Source organism: Rhagoletis pomonella, unplaced genomic scaffold (genome assembly GCF_013731165.1).
Source record: "Rhagoletis pomonella isolate Grant_MI unplaced genomic scaffold, Rhpom_1.0 Rhpom_scaffold_00001, whole genome shotgun sequence".
Lineage (NCBI taxonomy): Eukaryota > Metazoa > Arthropoda > Insecta > Diptera > Tephritidae > Rhagoletis > Rhagoletis pomonella.
In genome coordinates this window covers 93,258,501-93,279,762 of record NW_023458555.1, presented here as the reverse complement: position 1 = coordinate 93,279,762, position 21,262 = coordinate 93,258,501, and the positions used below count along the sequence as shown (strand labels likewise).

The 21,262-nt window shown below is 32.9% G+C and overlaps 2 protein-coding genes across 2 annotated transcripts in view; one reads left to right on the top strand and one right to left on the bottom strand.

Annotated features, from left to right (window-relative positions):
* The window catches only part of LOC118748881, a 349,864-nt gene that overhangs the window by 115,886 nt on the left and 212,716 nt on the right, over positions 1 to 21,262 (top strand). The gene's annotated exons all lie outside the window — the stretch shown is intronic.
* LOC118748896 lies at positions 8,741 to 10,542 on the bottom strand. The gene is made up of 3 exons (XM_036483633.1): positions 10,340 to 10,542; positions 10,118 to 10,274; positions 8,741 to 9,022 (listed from the first exon to the last, which is right to left on the bottom strand). The coding sequence occupies exons 2-3, from the start codon at positions 10,150 to 10,152 to the stop codon at positions 8,746 to 8,748; spliced, it is 312 nt and encodes a 103-aa protein (XP_036339526.1). The 5' UTR covers positions 10,153 to 10,274; positions 10,340 to 10,542; the 3' UTR covers positions 8,741 to 8,745.

Below are 21,262 nucleotides of genomic sequence, written 5' to 3'. Positions count from 1 at the left end.
TGGGCGTGGCACTTCCCATACAAACCGAATTACTCATGCTACATATCTCTGAAAGTGTGCATGGTAGAGTTTTGGAAATTGGTATGGAGATATACGAAATCAACCGCATACCCTTGGAGAAAAATTTTAGCAATAGTAAAAAGGGTTGTGACATCTCCCATACTAACCGAATTTTTCATTCTGCTTATCTCTGGAAATTTTTTGGTAGAGTTCTAGAGTTTTGTATGGAGATGTACGAAATAAATCGCATACTCTTGGAGAAAAATTGGAACTATTGGAAAAGGTTCATGGTAGAGTTCTGGAACTTGGTGTGGAGATATACGAAATCAATCGCATACTCATGAAGAAAGAGGGCAGCTGTTGGAAAGGGGGGCATGGCTCCTCCCATATAAATCGAATTTTTATACTGCATATCTCTGAAAGTATTCATGGTACAGTACTGGAACTTCGTATGGAGATATGTATATAGTTGAAATCAAGTCCATACTCATGGAGAAAATTTGGGCGATTTGAAAAGGGGTGTGAGGCCTACAAACCTACCGACCTTTAGCTATCTTTGAATGAATTTTTTTATTCTTCTGTAGGTGTGTTTGTGAGTGAAATCCTCCTAAATGGTTGTAAGGATTTTAACGAAACTTTTTGTGTATTTGAGTGGGTCTCTGGATGGTTTAGTTTCACAATTTAATCCGACAGTTTGCGCTGTAGTTGAGTTATTACTAAAAATCTTATTTATGATCCGATTTGGCTAATGTTTTAAATATGTATGCAATACTATTGCAAAAACGTGCTGCCAAGTGGTGCTGAAGTCGAGCTATTACTACAAATAGCCAAGTGAGAAAAGGGGGCCGTGAAGGTCAGATTAAATCGACCTGTTGCACCATTGAGTATATCGACGGTCCTGCGTTGCAATTGGCCCAATCGATGTTATTTTCCAATATTATTATGCGATCAAACTTTTAAGGTACAGAACAATGATTCGCACCCATTTTGAAATTGGCACCTACTATACTGTAAAGCTTCTAGGACATTCACTATAGAACCGGGTCATTGTTGCCGCCAGGGAGTGAAGAGGAAAAAATTTATTTCGCTTTGCGAATAACCGTGCTATGAAATGCCGCACAACTGGAGAATTTCAAGAACGGATATAACACTTTCCTTAGGTTATTTAAAGCGGCAAATGACCACCAAACCTTAATCTTAGCAGACAAATGTGCCAGTGAAAATCGTAAACGTGAATTGTTGGTGAAAATGTTGGACAAAAAAGTTTCAATAAAATATATAAAAATTTTGGGCGGGACGAAGTTCGCCGGGATGCTAGTATTAAATAAAGACACATATTTATTTTACTTTACTTTTACTTTTTCAGACTTTACTTTTCCCAATAACTTTTGAAATTTTAAATTTGCCTCTAATAATTTTATTTCGTATAACAGCATTGCTTACGTTGTTTTTGACAACTTATTTGTTGGTTAATGACTGCAACTAGTTTTATATCAAATTAGAAACCAGAAATACAACATTCATAAAAATTAAATTACATATGCACATAGAATGAAAAAGCTGTTTATATACAAAAGTTTTATGAAAATGTCTCATTACACACAACTGTTTAAATCTACGTTACTTTTTATAAATAACGCCGTAAATAAATATTTCCTAATGCCCGCATGATACTACGTTTTTTACCTGTATTTTTCATTTGAAATACAAACAAAAAGCCGAAGAAAGTCAAATTACAAAAACAATTCAGCAATGTGCTAGAGAGAAACAAATTCTGTGTGAAAAACAGCTGAGTTTTGACATATCCTTACCGAAATTAAAATTTGCGTAAAACAGTTTTGTTACATTAAAAAATTAAATTAAAGTGTGTTGAGGACATCATTGATTTTGCTAGAAATGAATTTTTGAATGAGCTACACAATCGGAAATAGTGTAACTGATGAGCAACTAATAAGCAACTACATATACCGTTTGCAGAACTCTGATATCTTATCGGGAACCGAAGATATAGCAATGGTCTGCTAGCTTAAGACTTAACCTAGCAGATCACACGTATCTTTTAAACGTAATGAGCAACTAAATCGGGAATAGTGTAACTAATTAGCAACTAAATACCCAACAGGTTAGAGTTAATATACGTCGTCGTGACCATGGTCTGCTAGCTTAATATACGTGAGAGAGGTAAAGGAGTAAATAAATGTATGAACATATGTATGTCGATAAGTTTATGTTAGAACGGGTTTAAGTTTATTATTATTTATTAGCGAAATTAAGCTAATCAACGGGATGATGTATGGAAGTGAGTAAATGTATGCTAACACATATATTATATAAATATCTTTGAAAGGATAGTAGGGGAGGGGGGTTTCATATAAACATATGTACATAAGTATGTACATATATATAAGAATATATCTGTATATGAATTTATTTTTATTTTTTTTAATAATTTAACCACACACTAAGCAATCGATGTTGGGTAAATAATTATGTACATACGTATTTAATGTCTGCACTATTATGTACCTATATTTTGGGCGCAAATTTTCTAAAACCGGAACAACAGAGGGTTTGAGAGAGCATATGTAATATGTATGTATGTAGATTTGCAAATAGATAGGCCAATGTACCGTACGGGATAAAGGAAAAGTTGCCCGATAGGAAATTTGGAACTGAAGTGTGAATATAAGCAGGCAATAAAAATTAGTTTGGGTAATAATTTTGTATGTATGTATTTAATAGCGGTTTTTTCCAAAAGGGGAATATGATAAAACGTTTAGGGTTTAGAGAGTGAGCTGCGTAGAAAATATGCGTACATGGTATTCAATAAAGAATTAATGGGCACTTACTTGCATATATATACGTATGGGTACCACCTGTATAAGACAATGCTGGACTGTAACGCCACTACCTCCTGTCGCTGTCCTGTGTACTGTTGTAGTTGTTGCCGTTTGAATTCTGGTGCTCCCGCTTGCGCTGCCGCCGGACACCTGCTGTGTAGACCAAGTAGGGATAGCTTATTACGCCTTAAGTTAATTTTTTTTCGATTTCTACGCTGTTTTTTAATATTGAAAGCTCTTTGCCTGTCTTCGCTTTTATATAGGCTTTTCTTCACTGTATCTTAGCCACAGTTTGAGTTTTTAACTTTTCTACAACTTTTTAAATACCTTTACTGTTCTTCCCCTTTGTTTTCTTAACTTCGGTTAAGTTGGATGACTTCCTTTTCCACCTTTTGTTTGTAGTTTTTGATAAATTTTTCCGCCCGGGTAGGTATTCGTTTTAAATTTTTGTCTCTTTACCAAATTTTAAACTTTTCGCCTTTGCACAGATATATATTTTTTTCCATTACGTTTAAAAGATACGTGTGATTTTAGGTTAAGTCTGAAGCTAGCAGACCAATGCTATATCTTCGGTTCCCGATAAGATATCAGAGTTTTGCAAACGGCATATTTAGTTGCTTATTAGTTGCTCATTAGTCACACTATTCCCGATTTTGTAGCTCATTACGTTTAAAAGATGCGTGTGATCTGCTAGGTTAAGTCTTAAGCTAGCAGACCATTGCTATATCTTCGGTTCCCGATAACATATCAGAGTTCTGCAAACGGCATATTTAGTTGCTCATTAGTTACACTATTCCCGGTTTTGTAGCTCATTACGTTTAAAAGATACGTGTGATCTGCTAGGTTAAGTCTTAAGCTAGCAGACCATTGCAATATCTGTAATAATATAATAAGCAACTAAATATGCCGTTTTCAGAAGTCTCATATCTTATCGGGAACCGAAGATCATGGTCTGCTAGCTTAATATACGTATTTAAAGGTTCCGTTGGCGGTTTGCGACAGTAATTATACTTTTATATTGGTCGATGTTGGTGCTTTTGGCAGTCAGAGCGATGGAGGTGTTTTTAGAAACTCAGAAGTGGGGAAAAACATTTTAAACAATGAGCTGAATATCCCGCCTTCAACAAATTTACCTTCTACACAATCAATGTTCCCATATTATTTGGTAGCTGACGCGGCGTTTCCGTTAAAACCAAATATTATGAAGCGTTGTGACCGAAATCGGGCAGCGGAAAAAGAAAAATATAACAAATTTATATCTCGGGCGCGTATAGCGATCGAAATCGCTTTTGGTTAAAAAAATTACTCAATTTAAATTCGTTCAACCTCCCAAGCCTCTAGATTATAATTTTTTTAGGTATACTAGCTGCAAATTGGAGAATTTTTCATAGGCCCATTCACTTTGCGCCACCTAGTGCTAATGTGTATGTAATCAACATTATATCTTTTTCTATAGGTTGTGCTAGCTACAATTGTACTCCACAATTTTTTACGCCTCCAAAATTGTTATCAGGAAAATGAAGACCAATCTACTATAAACTTGAGTAGTATCGACCGAACTAATTTGCAAACCGCTAACTCTTCAACACAAAAACCACTGCAAAACAGATTGGAACTATCAAATTACCTAAATACAAATTAACTGTTCAATCATTCAGTTGTTGTTAAAGTAAATTTGATTATTTTAGTTTAATTTTAGTTTACTTTTTATTTAACTAGCATACCCGGAGAACTTCGTCCCACCGAAAATTATTATTTTTTATTTAAACATTTTGGTCCAACATTTTCACCAACAATCCACGTTGACGATTTCCATTGGCACATTTATCGGCTAAGTTTATGGTTCGGTGGTCGTTTTCTGCCTTAAATAATCTAACGAAAGTGTTATGTCCATCAACAGCTTCCCTGGCGGCAACAATGATCCTGATCTATAATGAATCTGCACTAGAAACTTTATCTTATAGTTGGTGGCAATTTCAAAATGGATGCGTATCATTGTTAACAGAAATCCAAACCTTAAAAGCCAATTTCACGAAAGCCATTTAAGTGAAAAATTAGTTTTTTCTGTCAGGTTCCATACTAAATTCAAATAAAAAAATAAGTTTTCACTTAAATTGCTTTCATGAAACTCCATGGGAATGGGATTGATTTCATATATCTCCACACCAAGTTCGAGTACTCTACCATAAATTTCCAGAGATGTACTTGAAAGCATCTGTTTATGTATGTATTAACACACATGCATTTTCCAATGCAATTATCATACATTTTATTTTCGATAAAGTTGTGGGTTTTATTTTTAGGCATTCTTGTTTATTGCCATTGCAAAAGCTAAGTGAACTGGAAACTGAATTCTCTCAAATTCGAAGGGCATATCAGACGGAATTAAAAGGGTCATGTGACTTGTAGTTCCGAAGTTATGGCTGATGAAAAACTCCACGCTTATGTTATGTTACTATAAGCACCTATCACAGATATATCTGCACACAAAATTTCAAGTTCATGTGACTTATTGTTATATGATACAAAATTCCACGGCTTTGGGATGTGCCACACCCCCTTTTATAAACTTAATAAAAGGGAATACCATAGACATGTCTTCGGTCCAAATTTCAAGCTCTTTTGGCCTATGGTTCCAAAGTTATAGCTGATTAAAAATTTGCAGGCCAATGGGAGGTGCCTCGCCCTCTGGCAAAATTGACAACATATTTGCAAATAAAACCATACCGATAATCTCCCCGGGGTAAAAACAAATTAGTGTGCAAAGTTTTGTGCGAATCCGTCTCGTGGTTAAAAAGTTATAAAGGTAATATACAAACAGACATTCACATTTATACACTGAGGGAAAAAAATTTTAGAATTAAAAAAAAAACGTGCTAAATTTAGAAAAATACGCATATGAAAGAGCACCAACCCAACTCGTTTTATATTTGAGTATGTACGTTATAAAATATGTCGTTTCGAAGTGCACAGATGCTTTTTCGTTATACGAAATTAAAATTAAGAAGAAAAAAATTGAATTTTGTGTTCCGTCTGATGGTAATTAAACCCGGACGCTCTTGGTGGCAACCAATTGTATCAAGCGTCGTTGCACACTCAGCTACAGCCATACATGTAAATGTGTTTTCAAATGTTGAGTTTGAATCAACATCAAAGCGGGCGATTAGTGCATGATGTCGTACCATGAATGTACATATGTATGTATTAGGGATGCCAATACCGGGATCCCGGGATCCCGGAATCCCGGGATCCTGGTGTTTTTGACCTCCCGGAAATTTTGAAATATCGAATTGATAGTAAGAATTTGTTTATGAATTTTGAAGTATGATTTTTGTAAAATGCCGTTTTGACTGCAATTAACAAAAAGCTTGGAACTGTACTTTTTTGCAGTCTGAGCCTTTTTTGAAGAAGATTTCAATGATTTCACTCATAGCGTCGCTAATGTAAACGAAACAGAGTTTTAAGGAAAAGTTATATAATTTTTTAGATCAATCTACTCAAAACTTCCTCAAATCGGAAAACTTATAATTTGACCCAAAACTTCCTCAAATCGGAAAACTTATAATTTGACCGACGTGCTGGTAAAAGAAGTTCAAATATTTTGTAATGGAGGAGAAAGGGGTCATTATCTTGAAATGGATTATGTCTACCTTTTGACAGTTCAGCCTGAAATTGTTGATGCCGAAATATGTTTTTCATCAGTAGATTTTGTATGTAAAAACTGCAGGTCAAGCTTAGAAGACTCTGCTTTGAATGCTTTGCTGCTCTTGCGAAAACATTTTAAGTGCAATAATAACAACACCGGCATAAAAAGGGGTGTGTGTTTTTAACCAGACCCAACTACCAACATGTATTTCGACCCGCTGAATCCGATTCTGAGATCCGGTTGACTCGTATACCCTCAAAATTTCTAGTAAATTTCGAAAAAAATGGCAAAAAATTCTCCATTCGCCATTTCTTTATAGAGTAGAATAAACATGTTTAGAGAAATTGTTTTTGTATATTTTTGTACCTGGTACTTACATTTACATTTATTTACATTATTATTTGTGATGTATACGTTCCTCAATTACATGGTTTTTTAAATACAATTAAAAAAATGTTTTGCTTTAAAATTTGTCTGATTTAATAAATATCGCTGGCGTAGAGTGCAAAGTTGCTAAGTCCCTATTTAAAAATTGTACAGGAGAGGAAAAAACTTCGTATAGCCATTTTCTTCAAGTATTTCGCAAAACTTTGAATACAACATTTTGCCTGTTTAAAGCAAAGCAAAACTCCATACGAATCGAAAGGATTCGATATTTATTAAAAGATTTCGAACTTTTTTGGCCTTATCGAATTTTCGGAGCTTTTTTTGACCTTAGCAAATTTTCCTTTCATTGAATATAAACGAGAAAACATAAAACAAGGACCTTTACCCTTTTCGAAACGATGCAATTTTAATTTATCTAGCCTCCTATATCAAAATATGTTTTTTCATTAAAAGTGAAGTTAGAAACTTTTCACTCTAAGCTAGCGATATATGAGTTTTACAATCAGTTTATCGTAAATTTTAAATACATAGTTTTATTTAATGGTATGTTTAAACGCTTTCAGATATTGGTTTTTTACTCATATTCATAAAATTTATGACTCAATTTGAAATCCGGGATAAATCCCGGGATCCCCGGATTACCTAAAAAATATCCCGAAATCCCGGGATCCCAATTTTCCTGATATTTTGGCATCCCTAGTATGTATGTATGTGTTGTCACCGCTTTGCATGCTTTGTATACATATATGCTTTCGTGCAGTGAAAATGCTTCATTTTAATACGGGCGTATTTAATTTGAATATTTCCATTATACGTAGTGTATGTATAATGAAAAAATCCATTTTGTTAAGACTTTTCACTTGATTTAAAAACGAACATTTTTAAACGGTAATCAAATAAACTTTTTTTATTTTTACAACGCGTTTTTTTTTCTCAGTGTATATATTTATTTATTATTTATATATAGTATAGATATATAGTTTATAGTATAGATAAATAAATTTGCATTTCAGTTATAAACTAAAAATAAACTAAAAAATAAAAGTGTAAATTAAAACTGAAATGCAAATCTATCTTCTTATCTTATATATATAAAATAAGATAAGAAGATATATATATATCTGTGGTCATAAGCAATAATCGCCTAACAAGAGAAACCTGAATTCGAGAAAAAATTCTTTAAAGATTTGTATTGTAATGTTAACCTTATGGGGAAACAAAAATATTTTCATCTATAACTTTTTAAATAGCCTAGGTAGCGTGGGAGTTTCACATACACATGGAATAGTAGTTGCAGAAAACGATAGCATATATAACTCGATTCTTTCTTCAGTCGACTTAGGCGGTTATTGCTTATAATAATAATATTAAAAATCAAAATCCCAGTGTGGTAGTTTTTGCAAATTTTATATATAGAAATTAAATATAGCGACTTTTGAAACAGTAAGTTTTATATAGCCAGCTTTTTTAAGGTTTTCGCCTTCTCTCTTCCATGAAGGTTGGTCTGCTTCCTTTTTCTTCCACTAGGCACCGAAACTACCACGTTTTCTTGCAGTTTTCTAAGTTCATCAGAAGATGGAGACTTTTGAACCTGTATAAATACGTACAATAAATATTATAGCGACTTTTGAAAGAGTATATATACATACAGTAAGTATTATAGCCACTTTTGCTAGAGTAGCTAACATTTGATGCTATTTTTTTTCAGAATATATAAGGATTTTGCACTGTATTGTTAGTGGACATGAAACTACTTTAAATACTGGTACGTTAACCACCAAAAACTAAAAATCAAAAAAAATTTACATAGCGCACTATACAAGTGGACTACTCATATAAGATAAGATAAGAAGATAGATTTGCATTTCGGTTTTAATTTACACTTTTATTTTTTAGTTTATTTGCGACCAATTGTAGAATATCTACTTGCATCTCGTCCTTTTCTTCTGCAGAAAAACGAATGAATATACTGTGCAGTAAGGCGAAGAAAGATTCATCTTCCTGCCCACCTTCTACGCTGTCGTACTTGCGCTGCATTTTAACGAGTACGTCCTCAAACAAGTCATCATGTTTCTTCTTCTTCGCCGACGTTTCGCGCTGTGGTACTGGCTCCTCCCCGTCTTCCAAATGCTCCACGTTTGTACATGTACTGAAAATAAACACAAAATATTTGCATAAATAAACAATAAAAGTTATCTGAAATGTATGTTTATATAAGCCATTAGCGGTGGGTGGGGGTTATAGGTGCCACTTCCCCTCTCCCTCCGCTCCACACCACAAAGTCAATGTACATTAGGGATGTAAAAAAACATCGATGTATCGAGAACATCGATGGTCGTGACTTCAAACATCGACGTTTGTCGATGTTTTTACGAGTCCGATATTAAGTAAAAACATCGATGTTTTGGAAAACATCGAAGAGGTTTCTTTACTAATTTTTAACCATTTCATTTTGTACGCGGTTTAAAATTTTGAGCGGACGTTTGTTTCTTTAATAAATTCGTAAATTCCATTTAATAAATGTTCATATATCTATAAGTAAAAAATAGTTTAACTCGTATCGAATCGTCGACGAGGTCGTCATCGAATGAAAAGCGGGCGGACCGCAAAAACAACTCGTATGTAGCACTAACTAAAATTGTAATACATTTACATTAAAACTATACCTCGTTTCAAAATAAAAACCCACCACAAGTTTTAACAATAAATTTTTTTCATATTTAGTTTTAGATCTTTTTTTATTAAATTTTATTTCATTCTTTAACAAAAACAATATAAATCCAATTTAAAATTGTGTGCAATATTTAAAAAAAATTAGTAAGCTTTCCTTAAAACATCGGTAAAAACATCAATGTTTTAATTCGATACATCAAGCTACCATCGATGTAATTTTTCGAAACATCGATTCTTCAAACATCGATAGCCTCATTGTGATTTGCATTCCTAATGTACAAATAACTAAACATTTCCCGCCATTAGTTCCGATGCTGCTTACACATAATAGCAACATTACATGGTTGCCGTAACCGTTGCGCCGTGTGTAGGTAGCCAGGAGCTTATATCAGTAACAATAACTACATTAGTTGGGTTCCAGATGCTTCACGGTTTTCAGGTTTTACAGGATTTTCAGGAAAAGCTGTTTTCGCCATTAACAAACCTTATCGAAGGTGGCCACATGGAACAGCTTTCTGTAAGACCCTGCAAATCGTGAAGCATCTGGAACCCAACTATTTTTTGTACTCACTTTTCGGCTACCATGTGGTCTGTTATAAAACACATCGCACCTTTTAACTTCCACGGCTTTCTGTAGGAGCTGCCACTACCATACGGACCAGTGCTTTCCGCCAATTCGTTCCGATTCCGGTCACACAATGTTCGCCATCTGGTTTTGCAGTTGTAAGCTACAAAAGTTATAACTTATTGATTAATTACACATTCATATATAGCAAGAATAAAAGTTACTTACGCGTATTTTCCAGCACCACAGCTACAGCATCCCAAGCTTCGTCTTTAATTTTTTTTATTTTTATAGTCCTTGTGGCGTTTTGAATACAGGCACTCGTATTTTCGAACGGTCTCAATCAATTTTTCGTTGCAGATCTAAAAGAAATAAACGAAAAATGTATATAAAATAAATATACTTGGAAATTAAAACTTATCTCCATAGTCGCCCCCATGGTGAAATAAAAATAAGGTGACGTCAATTGGGGGGTGTTTGTTGTAATTGTAACAAGAACTACACTAGAGAAACTCCTTTTAGGAATTGTGCTGAAAACGTAAGAGTGAACATCACTGTCCTTGACATTTCTGTTTAGTTGTGACTTTTCCACTTAATATTTTTTGCAAAAATTGTGATTTGTGTGTATATTCAACAGCTTTTAATTTTGCGATTTTTTTGAGGTTTTCCGGACATTGGGTACAAATTTAGGTAACCAATTTTAAGTATAATTAAATAAATTAATAAGTGGCAAATAAAGACTAATTATGTTTACCTTCCACAGATTTGTGAATTGTTTTTTTTTTTATCTCAGCGAGAAGCTGCGGTATAAGTGCGACTTTTGGCTGCAAGTTCCAGGTGAGTTTATTCAATTGGCCAGGTTGTTAATAAAATGGGGCGTTAGAATGGTCCTAAAATGTTCCCCTTTTTTTACTACATTTATATGCATTGCCGAAATGGGGCTACCAAAAAAGTGAGGTTAGGTAACTGACATCACCTTGTTTATTCCTCCATGAGTCGCCCCAAAATGTAAATATCAAAATGTCAAATGAGCATAAACGTCAAATTGAAATGTCACGCAACACAAATCTTAGAATTTAAGTTAGATTTTTACGCACGCCGTTCAATTTCGGTTGGTCCCATAGAAGTTGAATAAGCATGAGAAATTTTTGACAGTAAACTGCCAACGCACAGTGGTTCGAATAGCAGATCTAGCTGGACGAAAGTCAAAATTTTTTTGTTTTTAAAATACTTAATGGTACTTGGAATACATTCCTTACAATACATTCAAATAGAAATTGCATTTATTAAAGCATTAACATATGAAAACAAACAAAAAAAGGTAAGTCAACGCCGCATATTTCAGAACTCTATTTTAAAAGCTGAAATTTAACTTAAAAGATTGCTAATTGCACTCACAGATATTTGCATAATTGCGAATTGACTTTATAAACAAAAAACTACACTTATTCCGCTATAGATTCAGAGGTCATATCGCAATTTATGTCCACATTGGTATAAGCAAATTTTAGGGGGTAGGGGTTGTGTGTTAAAACAGAAAAACACTTGGAGTTATAAAAACTTTGGTTATGTAAGAGTTAAAAAAAAAATAGTAACTCGCGAATTTTCTGCTTTCTTAAATTAAAAAATTATACAACAGGCATGTAAATCTTTAAGCGCTGCTATACAATTTTTTCTGAAATTTATTTGTGTTTCTTGCTGTGATCTTAAATTTTAGTCATGGTAAGTAAAATCTTAAGAAGTGAGTTGTTCTACGTTTGGAGAAGTGTTGCTGAAACTTCTAAAAGACAACAAGGTGTCCGTGATTGTGTGATTAGTAAATTGAAAGAAATATCTGATGAAAATGCCCGTTCCGAAGTAAATAAAGTAAATTAAGTAAATGACTTTAGATTCGTAATCAGCAACCCAGAATAGATACCCAGTGACATAGAAATCTACCGATTTTTTTAAATTTTCGTCCGCCATATTGGATCCGCCATTTCGAATTTTTGGTAAATGACTTTAGATATGTAATCAGCGACCCAGAAAATCCCCAGATACCCAATTTCATAGAAATCTACCGTTTTTTTTTTATTTTCGTCCGCCAGATTAGATCCGTCATTTTGAATTTTTGATAAGTGACTTCAGATTCGTAATCAGTGACCCAAAAATCCCCTAGGTAAGAAGTGGTGTAAAGATCCATCAACGAGTATTTGTGTAAATAGTTTCGTCCAGCTAGATCTGCGCTCCGAACCATTGTGCAACGTGCGGAATATTAGGTAGGCCTGTTAAACTAAAATAATAATTGTGCCAAACCATAGGTTTACGACGTCGTATTTATTATTTTATTGCAAATACATTCATTGTCAATCATTGATGGGTTCTGATTACATTCCTCTTAAATTACTGGCCCTTAAATTAACCCAAGAATGTTTTTACTCTTCACTTATTTCTTGCTAAATATGTCAAGTTTTTCTTTTGCCTGATACCCATATTGATATACATATTTCAGTAACGTTATTCCCTTAATTAATGTGAATTTAATTTTTTATACATGGGGAAAGCCTTCTAGGTGTTGTTTAGAAGTAAAGTATTTTCAAAACTATTTCCATTGATACCCATATTGTAATATCTACTTCATTTAACTTATTAAATAATTTTAATAAAATTTGTAGCATATGGCAACCCATTAAAAAAGTTAAACTTTAGTGCACATCTACAGGCCAAGCCCAAGAACCCAAATTTTCAACTTCAAACTACATTTACAGTGAAAGTATGAAAGTTATCCAAAAACAAATTGCATTTTTGAATTAAACGTCCTCAATTTTACTAAGAAGCCAATTTTATTTGGACGCACTGTGCGATTAACATATATGATCCTTTTTCCGGTAAATGGACCAGGGATCGATCTATTCCAAAAAATCGTATTTATGGTCCGATTTTTTGGTTTGACGTTTTTTATTTCCATATGGATAGTAGAGAACTACAGGAATAAAAATTTTGGAATAAAATTAAACACAGCGTGTCCCTGCTGTGTTCCAAGATTTTTTTTTTTAATTTCAAAAAATTGTAAATTTAAATGGAATGAATATAAAAAAATGTAAAAATATGTTATTTCTTATTACTTTGTTAAATAGTACGGTTTTTAGCTTTCATTTTTTGTCAGTGCCATCAGATCTGCGCGATTCGTTCTATTTTCAAAAATGAAGTGTCTGATTAAAAAGTTTTACCTGTAGACAAAGAGGTTTATTTTTTAAGAGTTGCCACCTTTAAAAAAATTAAATTCAAATTTTTTAATGAGTTAAATGAATTATTAAGAGACGGGTATCAACCGAAATGTGTATGGAAACGGGTTTATTTCTTAACTATAAATAGAGGGTTGCCACCTGTTTAGAAAGTCAAATTCCATTTGAATTGAAAGCATTAGGTAACTGAAATAGATAAGTATCACCATATGGGAGTCAGGCGAATGAGACTCAAAAAGGTTTTGGCTTGAAAATATTACGAAGAGGTTCCCACCTGTTTGTAAAGTCAAATTTAGTTAAACTAAAATAATAATTGTGCCAAACCAAAGGTTTACGACATCGTATTCACTCTGATCCTGAATTAGTTAAAAGTTCACTAAAACGTACGACAAAAATTGAAAATGCAACTTTCTTCGTTATCACCTACGTAATCAAAATCCGTTTTCACTAAACTCGTGACAGCCTTTTTTTGCGAAATATTGACATTCAAGAATTGCAAAATTATAAAAATTTCAGAACAAACGTTTGTTCTCATATTTTTTTTTTATTCGTTGGATATAATTAAGATAACAGTTATAAGTAACTTGCTGAACAGCACTTGGCTCATTAACACATAATTATTTTGCAGAGAAATCGTGAATAATGTATTTCTTGTTTTGATTTATTTTTAATAAATATTGTTAGCGTTTCAGTACGTTCTGATTTAATAAGTAACTGTGAAAGTGTGTGTAGGCAAATTGGGTTTTATTTACAAATGTTCAATACACCATGTCGTATTACCTGGGTCACGAAGAAAACAGAAAAAAGTATCTGCACCATGTGGAAGAAACATACTGTGGGTAGAAAAGAAAGTCAAATTTGTTCAACTGACTGAAAAATGCGTTGATCTCAGTGGCGCACCCAGGAATATTCTTTGGGAGGGAATTATACTTCTATAGATATATCACCAGAAAATACTGAAAATTCGCTTCAGATAATATGCTCTTAAATTACAGTTATTCAAGTTTTATGTACAGTATGTAGTAACTAAATACAAAGAACTCAAACATTTTTAACCGACTTCAAAAAAGGGGAGGTTATCATTTTTCTATTTTATATATGCTTCCGCATAACTTTGGACCACGTGAACTGATTTCTATAATTGTTTTTTTTTTTGATCGGAAAGACGACACCTCACGGCTCGTCCCGTAATTTGGTTTGGATCCGATCATTGGATCATGAAAAAATTAACGGTGCTATTAAATTTGTGTACGAGAATTGAAGTCGGATGCGTTTTTTTCTTAAAAATTAATAAATAAATAAAGTAATAAAAATTAAAAAAAAAATTATGTAAAAAAAAAGTTTTTTAAAATAACCTTTTATTTAACATATAAAATCAAAGGAATAAAGTAAAATAGTGTAACAAAATATTTTTTAGCAAGAAAATTTTTTTAAAACTGCACCCAAATGAATAAAATAAACTAAGTTAAGCTTTCGTTCGAGTTTTCCTTTCACTATTTTGCTTTTAGTAACTTTAACGAAAGCTTAACTTATTTTGTTTTTATCAGTTTAGTGCAGGTCTCAAAAATTCGACATTTCTTTTCCAACAGTATTTTTCTTCCATATGGTGCATATACTTTTTTTTCTGTTTTCTTCATGACTTAGGTAATACGACGGTGTATTGTATATTTGTAAATAAAACTCAACTTGCCTACACACACTTTTAGTCCCGGATTGTATTACACAATTACTTATTAAACCAGAACGTAGTGAAACACTAACAATATTTATTAAAAGTAGAAGATTTCTCTGCAAAAGAATTATGTGTGAACGACCCAAGGGCTGTTCATATAGTTACTTATAACCAGGGCAACCAGAACTATGCAAATGCATGTTTTTTATGTTACATGTTATGGTGAAATAGATTGAATACATATGCGATACACATAAAAATAAAGACTTAGAACTGCATTTGTTAACACATATTTTTGCATATTTTTCAATAAATACATATTTTTGCATATTTTGTGATAAATTCATATATTTGAATCTAAAAGATTTTATATAATTTTAAATTTAAGTCCAAGCAAAATAAAAATTCAAACCGACATTAATTTTTGCGCTTCCCTGCACTTGCTGAAATCTGAAAGTGAACATCTTCAGTAAGGTGTTGTCAACTGATATTTCCGTTTTTCTTCTTAGTATTTATGTACATATGGGCTCCGTCACACGGTCAGTATTTATCAAGATATTTGAATCGCGATCCATTTCTGGGGGATTGATGGATCGCGCACGAATGCTACATATTTAGTAGTTACGTTCCAGGTACGATATTCACGAAATTCACGAATTGCAGGCTTTTTGCAGGAAAGCGTTCCAGGTGCCAAAAAACCTGTAAGTCAAACCACTTTTGAGAGAGTAACTTGCACTCTCTCTCAGTCAGAAGTTGCAGGTTTTAGTCCGAAGTTTTTCTTCCTGCAAGTTCATGAAAAGTGTCAAATGATAGGCAGGGTTGCATTTGTAAACAAAAACAGAAAGCAAAGAACCTTAAGCGCCACGGAGACAATCAAATAAATTCGTCAAGTAACGTTCAAATAATGGTAATGCTCAATCAAACGTAAAACAATTTCTTTTTCTTGTCCACGCACTTGCTCACCACGACGGTCAGAAGTGAGCTTGTTTTTTGTCAAGCATAACACGAGGCGGTTGATAAAGATATTTGGTCGTCTCCATGGCACTTTACATTAAAAAGGAAAAGTGGTTTTTCGCGTTCCAGGTGGGTTTTACTGTTTCACCCTCGCTCCTCTCCTTCAAGAGAGGAATTTTGTTATTTCACAGTTTTACAGGTTTTTACACGAAGTTACCTGGAACGCAATTAATATTGTGGCGAATGCTGCGGCAACGCGAAGCGAAGCTGAATGTAAGACATAGTAATTTATGGAAACAATTTAACATTTATATTCATAAGAACTAATTTTTATTTAGATAATGCCAAAGACAAAAGAAAAGCGAGCTTCTAAGTTGGTAAGGTACGTTTCTGAGTTTCCAGTCTTTAGAAGTGATGGAAGCATATTGTATTGCAAGCTTTGTAATAAAGCAGTGAATACAGACCGCAGGTCCAGTGTGATGCAGCATTTGCAAAGCGCTGAGCACAAAGAAAAATCCAGCCATCATTCAAGCTTACCACTTCAATCACAACAATTTTTAACAGAATATACATCGAAAAGTGCAGAATTTACGAAAGATTTGTGTGAAGCTTTCGTGTCGTCCGATAGCCCTTTGTATAAAGTAAGAAATTACCACCTCAAATCGTTTTTTAAGAAATATATTGATATAGACTTGCCATCAGAAACCACTTTGAGATCAACAGTTAGCAGTTTATATGAACTTACAGTGAATAACCTTAAAAGCGCTATAAAAAATTAATATCTTTTAATCCCAATTGACGAAACTACAGACGCTTCAAGCCGATTTTTGATTAACACTGCAACATTAGCGGCAGTAAACCACATTACAATAGCTCAATAGCCCAGAGTTAAACAAGGAGGCACTACTTTGGCACATGGATTACATAGGGTATGTGAGGAAATTCGCAATTGTTTCCCAAATGTTGACCGACTAGTAGCAAGCGGCAAAAAATCATCTCTGAAATCACCCTCACTGTTGGCAATTTTTAAAGAATTAGAACCATAACTACCCTTGCCGCGACAACCAGTCAATACGCTGTGGGGAACTTGGATACAAGCAGCAGATTATTATGCACAAAACTATCAACAAATAGAGCGTATTGCTAATATGTTGGATGCAGAAGATTCACAACCTGTGAAAGTTATGCAAAAATTATTAAAAAAACAAAAATTGCGTTGCAACTTATTTATATAAAATCAAACTTTTCTGATTTAACTGAGGCCATCAAGCGACTTCAAACATTAAATTTAAGTCTGGTAAATCAAATTAAAATAGTCCAAGAAGTAAAAGAAGCTATTGATAAATGTGACTGTGTTTCTGTTAAAGAAAAATTTGATAATATTTTAAGAAAAAACGAAGGTTTCAATATCTTAAAAAAAAAATTGTTTGTCAAATTTCTGGTCAAATCTAAAACGAAACTGAGCCTATTGAAACGTATTCAATATCATAAATTGTTGCCTTTAAATATGCTCCAATTACCTGAGTTGAGGTAGAGAGAATTTTTCGATGTACATATAACGCTGCTTATCGTGCGAATAGGCGCAGTTTTTTATTCGAAAACTTAGCTCAAACGTTCATTGTTTATTGTAACAGCAACATAAGCAAATAAGTTGGTGCTTTTAATTTTTAAACCAATGAATTGTTTTCATTCTTATGTTATGTTATGATCTTAGGTTATGTTATGCTCTTATGTTATGTTGTTTTGTAAGTAAGACAAATAAAAGATTTTTTAAGAGAATGTTTGGTTTTTAAGAATTATTTAAGCACACAAACAAATTTTTAGTGCATTTTTTGGGGGGTTTTATTTTAAGCGCTTGAAGCATAATTTTTAGCACATATTTTGGTTGCCCTGCTTATAACTGTTATCTTAATTAAATCCAAAGAATTACAAAAAAATTTGAGAACAAAGGTTTTTTCTGAAATTTTTATGATTTTGCAATTTTTGAATGTCAATATTTCGCAAAAAAAAGCTGATACGATTTTAGTGCAAATGGATTTCGGTTACGTAGGTGATTTGCAATTTCGTCGTACGTTTTAGTGAACTTTTAACTACTTCAGGAACAGTTTGTATTGATTATTTTATTACAAGTAAATACATACATTGTCAATCACTGATTTGTTCTGATTACAGTCCTCTTAAATTACTGGCTCTTACATTAACCCAAGAATGTTTTTACTCTTCACTTATTTCTTGCTAAATATGTAAATTTTTTTCTTTTGTCTGATACCCATAATCTACATACAGTGCCGAACAGAAGTATTGGCACAGTGAATTTTTCGCAATATATGCAAAGTTCTTTATTCTAATTTATTTTCGATAATTTTTTGTTAAAATATTGTTCATTCTACACCAGAAAACATAATAATAAAATCTCTAAACTTTGTGCAAAACTCAGGAAAATTCATTAAATTTGCACACTTATTTGCAACTTTTTATTTAGATTTTTTAGAAAAATTTTAAGTATGCAGTTTTATAGCCCATTCAAATTTAGTATAACAAAGTGCAAGTTTGAAGTCGCTAGAAAATCGCATTGATTTTTGGTAATTTTTTTCACGCAAGTTCTTCCGTTCAAAGTAATTCGACAATTATTTTTTGTATTAAGAAAATGAGCCATACCTTCCACTAAAAAAATTGCCAAAAATTAACGCGATCTTCTAGCAACTTTAAACTTGCACTTTGTTACACTAAATTTGAATGGGCTATAAAACTGCATACTTTGAATTTTTTTAAATCTGAATAAAAAGCTGCAAAAGTTATAAATTTCTGTGTGGATACATATGTGTGTATTTGGCACGGGTAATTTTTCACAATGTACATATGTAGCTTTTTTACTTAAATTTTTCCTCGAATTTTTTATAAAAACGTAGTTTATACTACAACAAAAACATAAAAATTTATCTAAACTTCGTGCAAAACTCAGGAAAATACAATAAATTTGCCTACAAGTTGACACTGTTGTATAACTAAGTGCCAGTTTGATGTTGGTAAAAAATGGCGTTGATTTTTGGCAGTTTCTTCCAAACAAAAAAATGTCGAACATGCTTTGTGTACTCATTTTGTTTAAGCAGCCACGGCTTGAATTCTTTGTTTAAAATGAACTCGTAACTAAAATTTTTGACTTTATTGTCGACTAAAAAAAAAATGTAAAAATTACCTTTTAACAATATTATTTTTTTTTAACCTTTTTTTTGAAACTTTTGCATATAAAATGTCTTTTTTTAAGTTTCCTACATTTCTTTTTTTGTATAAACCATTTTTAAAAAGCAAATCGTTACCCAAAGGTGAAAAAGTGCCAAGTCCATTTTTTGAAGTTGTTCACGAGAGACGAAAAATCGATAAAGTTTCGCATTGTATATCATTCTGCATCAAAAACTAAGTTTTTAATAAAGTGGACTTGGCACGTTTTCACCTTTAGGAAGAGAAATACATCTGTTTTGTTAATTTTTAACTTAAAAGTTTAACAAACATTAAAAAGAAACGGTTTTTGTATTTTACCAACAAAAACTTGATATGAAGGCGTCTAGGACTTAACATTGATTTTTGCCAATTTTTTTACTAACAGTGCCTCTTCCATACAAAAATGACTTTTTTTCAACAAAAAATTATAAAAATCGATGGTAAATCTTAGCTAATTGCACTTTATTTTAATAAAATTGAATGTACCACGAAACTCTATACTCAAAAGCCTTCTAAGAAATCCATCTAAAAAGGCTTAAATTTTTACAAAAGTTTGCTAATTTTTTTCTAAATATTGCACAGAGTTTGAAACTTAGATTAATACGACTGTTGTTAAAGAGTAAACCATATCTTAAAAAAAAATAACTAAAATTAAAATGATGGTGCGTTTTTAATTTTGACACGGATTTTGGGCGGTAAAAGGTGAAAACTTTCTAAAATAGCATATAACGAAAAAATTAAATTTTAAGAACAAGTAAATTTTTCTTTTAAAAATGCGCAGGTTAGAGACCCATTTCCGACTTATAGTTTCTTCTAAATTTTCTCTTAGAATTATCTAGAGAAACCGAAAATACCATGCGATTCGTCGAAAAACTGTCGTCGGAACAATTTGACCACCTTAATGTACATATTTTAAAAGTTCTAATTTTTTTCTTAATGAGATGTCTAAAATTTTTTCTTCCCAAAAACCGGGACATTTTGCGTCCCGGCATATATTGTACAGGGACCGGGACATAGCTCTAAAATCCGGAACAGTCCCGCCGAAAACGGGACGGTTGGCAACACCACGAACTTGAGATTTGGTATGCAGGCACAGCTACGGTAGGTGCTTATAGTAATAATGAGTTTATAAAAGGGGGCGTGGCACATCCCGTAGGCGAGGAATTTTTTATCAGCTGTAACTTGGGAACCATAAGCCCCAGGAACTTGAAATTTGGTATGCAGGCACAGCTACGATAAGTGCTTATAGTAAGGTGTATATAAATGAGTTTATAGAAGAAGGCGTGGTACATCCCATAGCCGTGAAATTTTTTATCAGCTCTATCTTGGGATCCATAAGCTATGGTAGGTGCTTATAGTAAGGTGTATATGAATGAGTTTATAAAAGGGGGCGTGGCACATACCGTAGTCGTGGAATTTTTAATCAACCATAAATTGGGAACCATAAGTCACATGAACTTGAAATTTGGTATTTATACATAGCTATCTATGGGAGGTCTTCAGAGTAAAGTATATATAAATGAGTTTGTAAAAAGGGGATATACATATATATATTTATCTATTAGATAACTCGGATATTTAAAACTGTGTGTTTTTTTTTTTTTGAAACCTTACCCTCTTTAGATTATTTTGAAATGGAAAGATTAAATCATTTTTAATCTCGCGATGCTGTTAAACGAAAAAGGTTCGTTCATAATGAATAAAACTCCTTCCGAATTAAGCATTATACTAGAAAAGTGCAGCTAAATAAACGAATAGGCAGCTAAACGGAATGTACCGTAGTAGAATAATTTTAATTTAGAAATTTGATCGTTACCTTAATCTATCTAATATTAATAATGGAACAAAATTTGTACTACAAGTGATGATCAATATATATTAGTTATAGCACGATAAAGCCAAAAGTATGACTCCTAGGTAGGTGCTTATACGAGGGTACATATAAATGAGTTTGCAAAAGGGACGTGGCACATCCCATAGGCGTGGAATTTTTAATCAGCTATAACTTCGAATCCATAAGTCACACGAACTTGAAATTTGGTGTGCAGGCATATCAATGGTAGGCGCTTATATGAGAGTATA